General features: G+C 39.3%; 2 protein-coding genes across 3 annotated transcripts; both read left to right on the top strand.

Moving 5' to 3' along the window:
* The first annotated feature begins 2,273 nt into the window (after nt 1–2,273).
* On the top strand, nt 2,274–3,172 carry LOC102710072. Its single transcript, XM_006663506.2, has one exon. The coding sequence runs from the start codon at nt 2,310–2,312 to the stop codon at nt 2,961–2,963; it is 654 nt and encodes a 217-aa protein (XP_006663569.1). The 5' UTR covers nt 2,274–2,309; the 3' UTR covers nt 2,964–3,172.
* Nucleotides 3,173–10,529: 7,357 nt separating this feature from the next.
* Nucleotides 10,530–12,992, top strand: LOC102710352 (pectinesterase-like). 2 transcript variants are annotated; one of them, XM_015842400.1, is made up of 2 exons: nt 10,530–10,970; nt 12,012–12,992. In XM_015842400.1, the coding sequence occupies exons 1-2, from the start codon at nt 10,592–10,594 to the stop codon at nt 12,725–12,727; spliced, it is 1,095 nt and encodes a 364-aa protein (XP_015697886.1). In that variant the 5' UTR covers nt 10,530–10,591; the 3' UTR covers nt 12,728–12,992. The 2 variants fall into 2 exon arrangements, with proteins under 2 accessions (XP_015697886.1, XP_006663570.1); XM_006663507.2 differs by having other exon boundaries at nt 12,033–12,992.
* Nucleotides 12,993–16,454: the final 3,462 nt, after the last annotated feature.

The following is a 16,454-nucleotide window of genomic DNA, read 5'->3' on the forward strand; positions in this document are numbered from 1 at the left end:
TTTTGGCGGTACATGTTGATTATAATTTACTACTTTCAATTATAAGCTTTCATTTGCAACAATTTACTATTCTCAAATATCCCGTTGCAATGCAAGGCAAGCTCTGCTGTTGGTGGTATTATACTTTTGTTATTTGAAAGTGTTGGTAGTTAATATCGAAATGGAAATACTCTCGGGTAAAAGTCAGAATCCAGACACAAATACTCAAACGGGCCCATCATGACTTGCATGTGCAAGCCACGAACATGTCTTAATTAGCTAACGCGAGTGATGGGAGAACCCCATATTAGGAAAACCCAAGCCCAAGAGGTGCTCTCCTTTTTTTCCTTGGATGAAGCCCACGAGCAAAGTCTAACATTGGAGAATGCCTATGACCTTCTCTTGGCCTACAAAACTTTATACAGTACTATTGATATCAAAAGTTGATCCTGACGTGTTACAAATAGGCCTAGAAGTCCTTCTAAGACTCTTTTAGCGCAGGACTTAAATTCTTAGAAAACACTGGCGTGCCAGTCAGTTTGGACAATGTCAGTCCCTAGTGTAAAAACACGGACCTAAATTCTTATAAAACTGACAAGATGTAAAAACGTAGATAAAACGTTAAACCTAAAGAGTCTATCGGCCAGACGATGATATCATTTTAGGACCCTAGCCAATGGACAATGTCAGTCAGCTTTGCGGGAATTTCATGGTGTATAAGTTTAATATACCTTATCGGCTGAATTTATGAGTATGAGAACTACTGAAACAGGATGACTAATAACCATCCCTGAAAGATCGGACTCAACCGAGACAGTTTCAAGATTCGCCAACCGATCGCCTTAATTCATGGGTTATCGCACATGCAGTTAGCAGACGATAGGGTTTAATGCAAACTAAATATAATAAAATTGGATTAGTAAATTAACCATTAGTGTTTAACAATATCAAGTAACAACATATATGCTCAAACTAACCTAGAAGATTGGACTAAACCAAGACATTTCAAGTTTAAGCATGTTCAGACATAAAATTGACGAAATATTGCATAATACTGATAATTAACTATCAAACCAGCGTAATCCATCGACTTATTTGCTAAACTTAATAGATGAGACATGCTTCTAGGACCAGATCGAACCAAATTAACATAGATCGGACAAAAACTGAGATAGTATGCAATCGGTGTTACAGGGCCAAACAACCCACATAATAGATAAATGCAGAACGATATCCTTCCAATTGGGAGCCCAAGCCCAAGAGCTTAAGAAAAATAACAGCAAAATACCAGACAAGCAAGATGCTCAATATCTCATAGAAGGCCCCAAACAGTGACGGTGGAGGCAACACAAGCGGTTCTAAAAAGAGCAATTTACTCTTGAATGAATTTTTCTAGGGAATTAATATGAAGACAACACGAGGAGGTGACTTATGAACCATGCCGATCCGAATTCTGATGTTACCAAACCATGGGAGGTGGCTGCAGAAAGCAGATGTGGAAATAAAGCTTGGTATCAACGAGGTACTCATTCGTTTTTACATACTTCTTGTTGACAGAGCCCGGGATGATTTCTTAAAGCATCCTATGAAAATTATAGTGAAATCATTTATTTGTAGGCCTAATATTTGGATAGTTTTGTCAAGTGGAGCAAAGACAAGTGGCAAAATAGGGAGAATAAGAAATTTGATACATGTTAGCTGTCGGTGCTACATGGCCAAACAAACCACATAACAGATAAATACAGAACAATATCATTCCAATTGGGAGCCCAAGCCCACGAGCTTAAGAAAAATAACAGCAAAGTACCAGACGAGCAAAATGCTCAATTTCTCATTGAGGGCCCCAAACAGTGAAGGTGGAGGCAATACTAGCGGTGCTAAAAAGAGCGATAAATGCCATCACTGAGGGCTCATCGTAAGGAGTGGAGTCCAAAAGACAGAGAAATACATATATAAGACAAGTGAACCACGTGGCAACAAGCACCGGTAGTGCAATTTACTCTTGAATCAATTTTTCTAGGGAATTAATACGAAGACAAGTACTATAAATCTTTCTTGCTTTCTTACCTGTAGAAAGGTAAGGACAAGTACTATAAATGGCCATAGGTGTGCACCGATGTGTGGACAGAGAATTGTTGGATGAGAACAAAACAGGAATGAGCGAATGGCTCCTATTGGCAACTAATCTGGACGCCACAATTCTGAAGCCCTCCGGTTAGATCGACGGACTTGCATGCAAGGAGGTGAGCAGCTATATATAAAGTGTTGTGTAGATGAATGTTGACATCGAACTCGTGTCATACCAAATCAAATCGATTTTGATAGCCCTGATGGCTTCCTTCATGCCTAATCACTCAACGATGCTATTGGCATCCCTTTTCCTCATCGTCCTAGCAACCTCCTTAGTCTCCACTACATGCTCCAAGCGTGGGCGGGTGTTGGAGTCGGAGGAGGATCGAAATGTGCGCTACGCTGTGGGTGACCGAAAGGCCTACTTTGAGGAACTGTGCATCGATGCGAGGGATCCTGAGCCAGGTGTGAAGGCGTTGGAGACACTATTCCCAAAGCTCGAGTACAGGTTCGAGGTGACAGAATTCGTTACGCTAATCCCACATGTCATAGCCAACTGGACTGCTGAGGCCAAGGCCCTTGCCGACCCACTCATCGCCGCCGCCATGAAGAAGGGCCAAAAGCTTCCCAAGTGCCTCGAGTCCTGCACCGCCAGCCTCGATGAGGTGTCCAACGCCATGTCTGGGCTTCCCGCGACGATCAACTTCGGGTACCCAAAAGTTGAGAAATTCCTCCGCAAGTCATTCGCAGAGGACGCCGGGCCCCCGATGTGTGTGAGTGGTTGCCCGGACAAGTCATGCTCCCCTGAGGAGAAGATCATTGCCGACAAGTTTCATGACATCTGGGGCCTGATGGATTGTGTGGAGCCATATGCTGACAACTATTTGGCACCCCCTCCACCTCCACAAAGTTAATTATCCGGTCATGGACGTGCCCAACTTAATTACTTACTATACCTCTACGCTATTGTGCCACCTTTACGTCTTGTATTTTGTTTTTCACATTCAATTGTGCCCACGTGACCCATGTCTGATTATAATGGTCAGATGGCATTTGTTAAGCTCTCATATGTATTTTTCGAAAGTTTATTGAATTAAATAAGTTTATCTTTTGTGTCTGTCAAGAATGAAACTGTGCTTGGACATGAAATTTGGTAGAAATGTATTTCATGTCTACATCCATCTCCGGCAATTTGTTCATCAAAATAAAAAACCTTTTATTTCCGATTGTCACGATCTTTTAATTAATTTGAGCATTTTGAGGGTTTCCACCCTAGACAGATTAAATGTGGAGAAAATTATCTCAAAAATATGTTTGTCGAACGACAAGTTCATGTGCAAATTCTCGATGGTCCAATACCAAATCAAGTAGCCAGATAAGAGTGCTATTATAGCAGGAGGGAAGAGAGGGCTATTGAAGGGACCATTGTGCTATGATCTCTCTAAAGACAGACCAACCACAATTAATGACTTATTTGAGAAAATGGAGATGCTCGCAACACCGGAGGAAGATGACTTGCCTTTGGACGCAGAACCAGCAGCCATACTCAGAAATTAGACAACACAAGTGGGTATAGACCAGACAAGAAGAAATTAAGATTTGCAATGATGAAAGAGGAATCTTTCCATAAGAAGTGGGTACCTCAGAACAAGTGGAACAAAGCCAAGTGGCAAAATAGGGCGAATAAGAAATTAGATACATGTAAGCTGTCGGTGCTACAGGGCCAAACAACCCACATAATAGATAAATGCAGAACGATATCCTTCCAATTGGGAGCCCAAGCCCAAGAGCTTAAGAAAAATAACAGCAAAGTAACAGACAAGCAAGATGCTCAATATCTCATAGAAGGCCCCAAACAGTGACGGTGGAGGCAACACAAGCGGTTCTAAAAAGAGCAATTTACTCTTGAATGAATTTTTCTAGGGAATTAATATGAAGACAACACGAGGAGGTGACTTATGAACCATGCCGATCCGAATTCTGATGTTACCAAACCATGGGAGGTGGCTGCAGAAAGCAGACGTGGAAATAAAGCTTGGTATCAACGAGGTACTCATTCGTTTTGACATACTTCTTGTTGACAGAGCCCAAGATGATTTCTTAAAGCATCCTATGAAAATTATAGTGAAATAATTTATTTGTAGGCCTAATATTTGGATAGGTTTGCATCATTTGGCAAGTATTAACTATCAAACCAGCGTAATCCATCGACTTATTTGCTAAACTTAATAGATGAGACATGCTTCTAGGACCAGATCGAACCAAATTAACATAGATCGGACAAAAACTGAGATAGTATGCAATCGGTGCCGATATAATCCTAGAAGACATGATGATCTATAAGCTTAATAAGTAAACAAATTAATTACTTGAGATAACACAGGCTAGAACTTCAGCAAAAGGAACATGCATGTATTCAATCTAATGTATAAATACAGATTCAGCAAACAAGATTGATCGGACTAAACCGAAGCAGAACTGGGTAAACTGAACCTATATCAGTAAACTTGATCACACACAAGCATAAACCCTGATCGAGGATGAACTACTACTACTTCAAACTAGAACATAGATCGAAATAATAGCAAACCTTAGCTAAACCGTCGAATAAACTAGATACAAGATCGGACTAAGCCAAGACAGTCCTATCTAATCGATCCGATGGGTTGACGATTACAAACTCACATTGCGAAGTTGAACTACCCTCGCGTCGAGAGCTCGCTCCTATCAAAATATGTGGTGATGCGTCGAAAGTTGAATTGATCAGATGATTTTTATACAAGCTACATGATGCAGTATTTATACCCTTGAAATTAACAGGAAACGGATACAGACTCGTATCCATTAACTAACTTGTTACACACGGATTTTATCCGAACAAATACCTAAAATGAAACTTTTATTTACATATATAGTTTCTTCATGTACTCTGTTTTCTTTCCAAATCAATCTCCACATTATCGCATCCTACTTAGACTCTTTCTCTAATCCGACTCATTTTCATATCGGCTTATCTAATTTAGCTTCCAGCCGATTAGTCTGATTGCTTCATTCTAGTCCAATTCGGTTATATCTTCCTGATGTTATCTCTGACGGCTAAATCCAAATTCTGCTGTTAACAAGTACCCCATCAAGTTTATCTTTAGTAGACTTATAAATGCAAAATAATTTTAAATATTATAAACCAATTTCACATTCACATGCCTGTCATTTGACCATGTATAGTGAAAATATGCAATGATTAATTTATACTCTTTATAGACTTGATTGTCTGTTAAATTTTGCAAACATGGCATATAGTTATCATCTGGTTAACTTAATTAATTAATGCTGAGTTTTATACATGTTTTAGTGATGTCTTTTAAAATGTAATGATTCTTTTTACCCGTAAGGAAGGACGGGCATCTGAAATAAAATATAAGAAACCTTGTAATAAAATTACCGTTCATTACGAGGGACATGTATCGAATTATAAGTTATCGCTGATAAACTATATAATATGTTATCTTCAGTAGGTGGAATGATTTTATTGGAGACAGTGAGAGGAAGTACTATTAACTTAAACATAAAGATGAAGAGAAACAGGGAAACAAATATACAATAAAATTTATATATCTTTGACTTGTTGTATTACTAAGAGAATACTAAAGCAACCATCATGTTTGTTTTATGCATATATGAATTTCTATATTAGTTAGAATATCATACATGTAATTTTGATCAGATTAGAGTTTAAATTATATTACTGTGTTACATATTTTTGTCACAATAAAATATGAAAGTATTTATGCTATTAAGTGAAAGAATTTTATAGCGATACTAGTGGCGCTGGCCACCATGCTAGTTTATGTATGAAATAAACAAATAGATCAACACAATCATTTACATGTATGCAGCGGCGAGACTGTAAAATAAACCGAGTCAGAACCATAGTACAAACAACCAAACCGAACTTGTCGGTGAACCGGAGAAAACCGCAATCAGCAACCTTAGCAGTTTGGTTCTGCTCAAAAATCACCATTGCAATTGAACCGGTAAAAAACCGGTGAACGGCCGTGCAACCTTGGCGGTTTTTCAATTAACAGACGGTTTTTTAGAATTGAACCTGTTTTTCAATTTGTCCCTTTATGATATTGCATTATGAATTTATTAGGTTGACGTACCATAATTATTTTTTTGGTGGACACGTAATAATAGATATATTGGTTTGTTTATACGTAATTTACTAACTTAGCCTGGTCAGAACACACCTCATCTGAATGGAAACAGCATCCTGATTGATTAGCAACGCGCGCTGATTGAATTGCCCTAATGGTTGTCAAAACAATTAGACGGCAATTCCTAGCACTATTCCCTTGTCTGATATATATTATAAGTGTAAATTCCCCTCTCTCTGTCGTAAATGAAAAAAAGATATACAACGATTAATTATCATATAATTCTGTCTTTTACAGCGCGAGACCACTGGTCTCTGCTACTTAGTTTTCTAGATCGGATCGCTCCCATTCTTTCATCCTGTCTCATATTGGAGATTCCCCAACCAACGGATTTTTTTAAAAAAAGTTTTAAAATATTTTTTAAAGAAAAATATTTTCACCTTATAAACTTTGGTCACGTCAATGTGGATGACGTGACAAGACAACGCTGTAATACTCTGCGTGACAGTGTTGTCTTACCACGCCAATGCTGGTGGTATGGCCAAAAGGTTCATACGGTGAAAAACTTTTTTACGAACTAATCTCCATGTCCTCTATGATATATCATTAGGACTGCTAATTGGTCTATTTGGTACCATTCTTTTTTCTATTTTTCATATATTTCTTGCTTCTTACTTTTATCATATTTTTTTAGGACTATGGACACCCAACTGTCAGATCCTACGAGAGATCGATTGATCGGTTCCCATCTCTCGAAGTGTCGGACGCATCTCGTACCTTGTCAGCACGTCATCCCCTGCCGCCGAGCGCAGTCCCTCCACAACCGAAACTGCTTAACTGACACCAGAATATCAGACCAACACATGCTGTCAAAAAAAGTGCATTCAGCTAGTCTATGCTCCCATAGTACACATCAACATATCTATGCAGAAAACATGATCTGATCATAAATTCTCGTCAATTTCTGCCGTAACTTCTGTTGCGGCATGGACGATGGCGATTAGTGTGGTACTAATGTGGGGCAAAATTCTGATGTGACAAAACCACGGTAGGAGGCAGCCGAAAGCAAACGTGGAAATAACGTTTGGTATCGACGGGGTGCTCATTCATTTTGACATACAGAGCCCGGGAGGATTTATTAAAGCATCCTATAAAAATTATAGTGAAATCATTTATTTGTAGGTCTAATATTTGGATAGGTTTGCATCATTTGGATAGGTTTACCATTTGGTACTTGAAAAATACTATTCACTACCGATCTAAGAACCCGTGCATCTCTTGTGGACCCCTCCCAACACATGAGATAAAAGTGAAGTTTAGGTAATTCGCACAAAACAATGAAATGGTAATTGGAATTTTCTAGACAACAATGTACGTATGTCGTTGAACTCTTGAAAATATATAAATACTCTCCATGTGGTAATCACATTAATTTATAAAGTTGTATCATAAATTAACTTTTTAAAAAAAACAACGAAATGTGTGAAAACAAGACAATTAAATTAGCTCAAGAATATAATAGATAGCCGCATATATAATTAATTAATTAATTGCATGGTAAATATAAGTGTGTCCTTATAAATATATCGCTGTCATATATGAAATGGTAAAAATTGCCCAGCGTTATGCATGCCTAATTTGATTACCACTATGTGATGCACTTTGTTGATTTTGATATCATGGTCATCTTGTGTGCCATGTGCGAAGATCGAATTCAGTTAGATCGACGTACAGTACGGATAGCTAGCTAGATGGAAGAGGATTCTTGCAAAATCCGGTAGGCTTGGTTTCAGGACGACGAAAGGAGAAAGAATCTAGCTAGCTTGTGAGCTTAGCAGTACACAAACGAATGCTAATTTATTCCTAGCATCTTCTTTGATCGTGGCTGCTGGCCAGAGTGCCCACGCCACATGATGGTCACCATCTCCGCCGAGTTGGCCGAGACACCTTTTTGCTGGGATATCGATCAAGAGAACATAGCTAGGCATGGCATGCATATTGTTAGACAAGGGACAGACCATGCGCATATATATATATATATATATATATATATATATATATATATATATATATATATATATATATATATATATATATATATTGAGAAAATCGTAACTTCAATGAAAAAAATCCTTTAAGACATGACCATTAATTAATTGTTAATTTTAAACTTCAAGCAAGAAGCTCGATATACAACCAGCCAGCCTCTAGCAAGCTTGCAGTAGGAAACACTTACTGCAGAGGCAAAAATACACAATTGTGCTTCCCTTCTCTCTTCTCTCATGACTAAGTTGACAAGATAAGACAGAGATTCCAAAAAGGAATAGTCTGACCTTGTGATACAAGTGAAAAAAGTGATGGACCTCCATCTATATATCTAGGGGATGGCAAAAAGAATCAAAGAGAACTTAACTTTCCTTCATTCCTGCTTGAAGGCAACGACATGCACTAAACAGTAGTCGTTTTCATGTTATCAAAGTGCTTACTAAAAATATAAAAAAATTGATAAGATAATTAATATGACTAATATCACTCTATGAATATGCATGTTCAAAATCGACTTCTACATATTATAACAAAAATAAGTATGAATATATGTATACTAGTTTCAGTTTTAGTTTTTTTTTTTGCTAAACTTATATGTTTGTGGAGTAATATAACTCATATTAATCTATCTCGTTAAATTCTTTCATATTTTTTAATGACATGCAAGCATATGGATGGGTACCGGACATCCACTCACGTGTTAAAAAGTGTTTCATGCAGTAGCAGCGGTAACTTATTGTTTGTACATTATTTTTACATTTGTCAATTATGGTTTCTCAAGATAGTACGCCGGTGATTAAATAGCTCCTTACAGTGCCCGTGCCAATTATGAACATATCCAAACTCCTTCAAACGGTAATGGACACCACGACAAGGAGCAATAAATTGTGGTGGGTTGGCCTAACCTCCATCCACTAGAAAAATTACCATTTGGTCCTTGAAAAACACTACTCACTACCGATCTAAGAACACGTGTATCTCTTGTGGACCCCTCCCAACGCATGAGATAAAAGTGAAGTTTAGGTAATTCGCACAAAACAATGAAATGGTAATTGGAATTTTCTAGACAACAATGTACGTACGTCCGTCGTTAAACTCTTGAAAATATATTACCACTGTGTGATACACTTTGTTGATTTTGATATCATGGTCATCTTGTGTGCCATGTGCGAAGATGGTAGGCATGAGATCGAATTCAGTTAGATCGACGTACAGTACGGATAGCTAGCTAGATGGAAGAGGATTCTTGCAAAATCCGGTAGGCTTGGTTTCGGGACGTCAAAAGGAGAAAGAATCTAGCTAGCTTGTGAGCTTAGCAGTACACAAACGAATGCTAATTTGTTCCTAGCATCTTCTTTGATGGTCGCCTCCGCCGAGTTGGCCGAGACAGTACTTTTTGCTGTGATATCGATCAAGAGAACATAGCTAGGCATGGCATGCATATTGTTAGACAAGGGGACAGACCATGCGCACGATATATATATATATATATATATATATATATATATATATATATATATATATATAACATGACTTCAGTGAAAAAAAATCCTTCAATACGTGATCATTAATTAACTGTTAATTTTAAACTTCAAGCAAGAAGGTCGATATACAACTAGCCAGCCCATAGCTAGCCTGCTAGTAGCTTGTAGTAGGAAACACTGCACCGGCAAAAATACATAATTATGCATCCCTTCTCTCTTCTCTGATGACTAAGTTGACAAGACAAGACAGAGACACTCAAAAAATGAGAAATCCGACCTTGTGATATAAGTGATGGACCCCTATCTATATATCTAGGGGATGGCAAAAAGAATCAGTGAGAACTTACCTTACGTTCGTTCCTGCATGAAGGCAACGGTAGTCGTTTTCATGTTATCAAAATGCTTACTTAAAAAATATGAAAAAAATTTGATAAGATGGATTAATATGACTTATATCACTATATGAATATGTAAGTTCAAAATCGACTTCAACATATTGTAACAAAAATAATTATGAATATGTGTATACTAGTTTTAGTTTTTTTTTTGCTAAAACCTGTATGTTTAGAGTGATATAACTCATATTAATCTATGTTGTTAAATTTTTTTTCATATTTTTCGATGACACGCAAACACATGGATGGGTGGACATCCACTCACGTGGTAAAAAGCGTTTCCTACAGTAGCAGCGGTAACTTATTGCGCGTACATTATTTTTACATTTGTTGGTCCATCCATGCACAACTAATAATTGATCCTGCATATTCATATTTCATATGCGCGCGTGTGTACATATATAGATGCAGGAAGCACCAACTGGCCGGATGGAATAATTAAGTTAGAGCAATCAAGAGCATGGCTGTCATGCTGCCTCTGGTGCTGATTGTTCTGGGCGCTCTTGGCTTCCTCGCAAGTGCGGCCGGCTCCGGCGGCATCATGCCTTCTTGGGTGAAGCCGGCGGCGGACGGGGAGGGGCTCGCGTTCGCCGGAGAAGTCTCCGTGACTGTGGCGCAGGACGGCAGCGGCAATTACACGTCCATCGTTGCTGCCTTGGCGGCGGCGCCCAAGAGCAAGACGAGGTACACTGTCCGCATCAGAGAGGGGACGTACGTGGAGCAGCTCAACATCACGAGGCATAATGTGACTTTGTGGGGCGACGGAATGGGCAAGACGGTGATCACTGGCAACCGTGGCTCTCCCGACAAGAACTACATGCTTTCATCGGCTACCGTTAGTAAGTACTATTCTCTCTCTCTCTCTATCTACCTATACACATGATATATTGATTTTCCAGATTAATTTAGTTAATTATTACTTAGGTAGTACTCCAACTAATTTATATCATATATGGATCCAGCTAGCCTTGAATCGGATTTTTATCATGGGCCATTCATTTGTCAATACTACCTAACGGTTCACGTTTCTATTACCTCGTAGGAGATTAAGTGTCGTTAATAAATATTTAAGGGCAATATAGAATTTTACTCATATTAAGTAAGGAAATAAATGTTTGTTTTCAATAAGGGACAACAATGAAACTTTGCCTCATTTACACTAACTGTTTTGTCTTTCGGCGCCTAAACTTACCACTTATTTGTATAGGAATTATATACTTTTATTACTGAATACAAACTCATTTAATAAATAGTAGTAAATACTCATTTAATAAATAGTAGTAAATATATTAAGAACCAAACATTTTTTTCTACATAGGAAAAATTAGAAGAACACACAAATCTTGAAGTTGCAGTACCATCGTCAAGTAAATTACAAAACAGTAAGAAAATGCAACATTAATTGAATTCATTCGTGAACAATATAAAATAATCAACAATTAATTAAGCGAATACTTTAATATGCTCATCATGCAAATGTTATTCTCAAACATATGTATGTGTGTGTCTATATATATACACACACATGCATACACCCGTCAAAAATTGTGCCCGAACCTCCTTTAATATTATATTTTGATTCATTTCTTTTTTTCCTCTTGCATTAAATTTCCTTTTAGATTTTGATTTATTTCTTTTTTTCCTCTTTTATATTTTGATTTATTTTTTTCCTCTCGCATTAAACCTCCTTTTTTACATTTTGATTTATTTCTTTTTCCCTCTTTTATATTTTGATATATTTATTTTTTTTCCACTCACATTAAACTTCCTTTTTACATTTTGATTTATTTATTTTTTTCCTTTTATATCTTTTTCTTGTTTTATATTTTGATCTATTTCTTTTTTTCCACTCGCTGGGAGTATTTATTTGATTAGTGCAGTGACATATGGCATGCATGCAGCGGCCCTTGGGCGCGGTTTCATGGCCAGAGACCTGACCATACAGAACACAGCCGGAGTAGACGGGAATCAGTCGTTGGCTCTTCGGTCCAACTCGCAGCATACTGTTCTGTACCGGTGTGGGCTGGATGGTTTCCAGGACACGCTGTACGCGGAGAACAAGCGTCAGTTTTACCTGGACTGCGACATCTCGGGGACCGTGGATTTGATATTTGGCGACGCCAAGGCAGTGTTCCAAGGCTGCCGTCTCCTGGTGCGTCGTCCCAAGGAAGGAGCGCACAACGTGATCACGGCGCAGGGCCGCGACAGGCCCGGCTACGTCCAGTCCGGCTTCAGCTTCCAGAACTGCAGTGTCATTGCAATGCCCAATGAAAACCTCACCGGCGTCGAGACGTACCTCGGCCGTCCATGGAGAAATCACTCCCATGTCATTTTCATGGAGTCGTTCTTGGACGGCATCGTTCATCCTAGTGGCTGGGTGCACTGGGACAAGAACAATCCCCGTTTCGGAGACGAGAAGACCGTGGGCTACATGGAGTACAACAACAGGGGACCCGGAGCTAACACCACCGGGCGCATCAACTGGGAAGGCTTCTCCGTCCCCGACGCCAAGAAAGCCGAGGAGTATACCGTCGACCGCTTCATCAACGGCAGCTGGTGGCTGCCCAAAGAACTCAACTACAACCATGGCCTCTAAGTTCTCCCTGCATGCTTGCGAATTAATTTGCTTCCGTTTCACTGCTGCGCGCTTGCACTTGCAGCCTATGATCATGTCGTGTGGTGTGTCTAGCTAGCTTGTGAATTGTGATCGATCTCATCTTCGCCTTAATAATTTGCTGCATGGCCGGCCTGCTACCTTTTATTATTGTGTAATAATGCCACTGTTTGCATGGTTTCTATCTTAAATAAAATTTGGCCGCCGTCCTTAGTGGCCCGGCCGGCAAAAAAAGCTTGCGTGAGCATACATCGATCTATACAGTACAACTGTTTTTGAATACTTAATTATTCGGCAAGTTCGACGTGCGTTTTAGCTAGCCAACTGCTACGTCTTGATGATTTTAATTACTTTTGCTGGTGCAACTAACCAGTAATATACTGAACATACTCACCGCCGCGACGTTCTTCGGCAGCGCTCCACCGGCCCACCGCCTCGCCGTCGAGCGCCGGTCTGCGCCACGGTCTCCGCCGCCAGCCTACGCCAGCGCCTCGCTCTTCAGCATCGCCCCCGCTCCCTGCCGGCGCGCGCTCCACCGACCTGGCCACGGAGCGCCGCCCCATAGTAAAACTCAAAGTTTCTAAAGCAGGACATCGTTGTACATAGTGAAGCTGATGACTTCATATTACCTTTCTAACCTCTTGTGCAGTGTCAGGAGGAGGCACGACCAGATGTGAACATCGCGTTGCAGGCCGAAGAGAAGATGGTGGCAAAGCTGTCGTTTTTATTTATTGTTTTCATTTTTCAATTCCTCCCAAAAATCAATTGGAAGATCAAATGGCAGCACAAAGCAGATCATATTTTGTTCAGCCGGAGATGTTGATGTGTATGATAGCAGCACTAGCTGTGTAAACCATTTCGCAGCATGGACCGTGTACCCAACTGTTATACAATGTTGCTCTAAGAAAATCGATGCAAAATTTTGACAGCATATATAGCGGCAGCGGTGGCGCAGAGTTGCGGCGGGGGCGGTGGTGTAGACTGGCGATGGAGACCGTAGTGCTCGACGGCGGGGCGGTGGGCCGGTGGAGCGGGCGACGGCTGGGCAACGCTAAAGAACGCCGCGGTGGTGAGTCGGTGTCGGAGTGCAAGCTCCTCGAGAAGGAGTTCGCTGAACCCTTTTTTGCGAACACGCGGAGCGGAGTAGGGTTAGCATTAACCACAGTAAACCGGCTCTCTGTGGGGGTGTGGCTACGGCATTGCCACCGTTTCATAACACGAAATTGATCCGAATTCAAAATTTTAAGAAAATTTATGAAAACAGTAATGTGATATAGAAATTGATCTGTAATGATGTTTGGTGACAAAAATTGGCGAAAAAACTAAATTTACGAATGAATTAAAATTCAGTGCTCAAAATTGGTTGGAAAATATAAAAGCATTCGAGGTAACCCGCACTAATTGTGGCTTTTGTGGGTCAAGCCACGCGGTTTGTCAAGATTACCTGATTCGGTTTATTACCTTTGTTATCTACTAGCCATCATTACCGCCTACAATACCGCGGTACCGTGATAATTTCACGAGGTTTTGTGCCATAAACCGTCGCCCGTTTAGTGTTGAATGTAGGACATTAGTTGATTGACCATTATATGCATGTTTTTGAATGTCCAGATCACCTAGTTGAGTATGTATTTGATATATGAGGCAGATATTTGAATGCTTCCAACACTTAGTTGAGTACGTATTTGATACCTGAGGCAAATTTGATGTTTCATTAGCTATTTGTCATGTACATAGCTAGTAATATTCTGTTGCAGGCTTGTTGTAATTTCTAATAGTCAAACTGAGGTAAATTGCATATGTAGTTACATGTTTGTAAACATGTAGTAATAGTTTTGTAAGTAATATTTGGTAATAGGTATAGTTTTGATGTAAAATTGGAAAAAAAATTGTTTTACTTGCAAGTGATGTGAATGATTTGGTGATATGAAGATTTATGCTTGTGTGTTGCTAGTTGTAGTGGATACCTTAGTATGCCAATTTATTTAGTACATATTTGTAAGATGCAGACTGTAGGAAACAAACATGATTTATTTGATAGCATGTCAAGAATTTAGAAAAGGTTATGCTAAAATTTTCTTTTTTCCCTATAACATGTCCTAAATGTCACAAATACAGGTACATACTATTTTTCAACCATTTTTCTTGTGTTTTTACATATTTTTTGAAAATTAATTTGCAATTTCCAACTCTTAGATTGAACTAGCCACGGTTTTCAGTTGAAACCATGTGGTTTTGATCTAGAAACCTTTTTCAATTCAATTTTTTAAATTCAAATTTGTCCCGGCTTTTGTGGTTACCACATGGTAACTAGGGCTCCGCCGAGCCATGGCATAGATGGCACGCACGGTAACGCAAAGCCCTCTCTAGTAACCATCATTGCCGCCCTCGAGAAATACCCAAAACCCTAAGGGTCTGTTTTATTTAAAGGATTTGCAAAGGAAAAATATAGGAATATAAAATCCTTCGGAATGTATATTATAGCAACGTTCCTCTCAAAGAAATGCACTTAAGGAAAATTACATGCAAATTTCCTATCCCTCCAGTATTAGGGGCAATACATAGGAAAAAAATAATACACTTTAACCTTATTTTTGCAGTCATTTGGTTGACTTGCACATCAACTTGAGGAGAAATCTCTATGTTTTTCTAACCTATGTGTTTGCACATGTATTTCTATCATATTCTTACGTTTTTCCTATTGCTACGATTTAAAAATCATATGAACCAAATAAGCCCTAATTAAATGTGTCCCTCCTCTTAAAGGAATCCAACACAACCCAATCCCCACATAGAGTAGAGGTTGGCTGCCACAGTGTGTGGGCCCACGAGCATAGTAGCGATAAGGAAGGATGCAGGGAGTGACAAGCATGGAGGGCTAATGCTTGTGGATGGCTATATTGAATATCATCGGCTCCTACTCAGCAGAGCAAGGCAACGTGTCACCGATCAAGCATCTCAGTCTCTATCGCAAGGTTGACTTGAACTCGATCGACAATACGCTTTTTCTGAGAAGACCGAGCTAGATGAACTCAAATCGGCTTCCCCAGGAATTACAGCGAAGATCGAGCAGCTAAAGAAGAGGACAGGCGATCTTGAGGCCCAGCTGCATCATACCGTTTTTTGCGCATAAAAAAATCTATTTTAATGAAATATCCTATTTTCAAAATTTTGGTTCTTTGTTTGTATCATGTGCCATTTTCCCACTTTGGTCGTTTCGCAGAAACGATAAATCATATGCCCAATCATATATCCTTAATTCTCGAAAAAAATGTGCTATTCAAAATTCAGTACCGAAGATTTAAACGTACACATAAATTACTCGTTCATGTTCTTCAGCACCTGCAGAAACTTCCTTTTATTTCCTACAATAAAACTAGTATACATTCTTGCCATGCATGTCAGCTAGGCAAACACGTTCAGCTCTTCTGTTTGGCCGTTCTAGTACTATTACAACAGCTCCCTTTCAAACAATACATTGTGATTTGTGGACATCACCTTTATTAAGCAATTCCGGTTTCCGTTACTACCTTATTATCCTTGATGACAACTCTCACTTTTACTGGATGTTTCCTTTGAAACAAAACTCTTAGGTTTTTATTTTCAATCTTTTGTCTCTTATGTCTATACTCAATTTCATCTTCCCCTGCAATGTTTTCAGATGGACAACGGTCGTGAGTTTCTCAACTCCGCCATCCTATCCCTCTTC

The sequence above is a fragment of the Oryza brachyantha genome, chromosome 11 (genome assembly GCF_000231095.2).
Source record: "Oryza brachyantha chromosome 11, ObraRS2, whole genome shotgun sequence".
Lineage (NCBI taxonomy): Eukaryota > Viridiplantae > Streptophyta > Magnoliopsida > Poales > Poaceae > Oryza > Oryza brachyantha.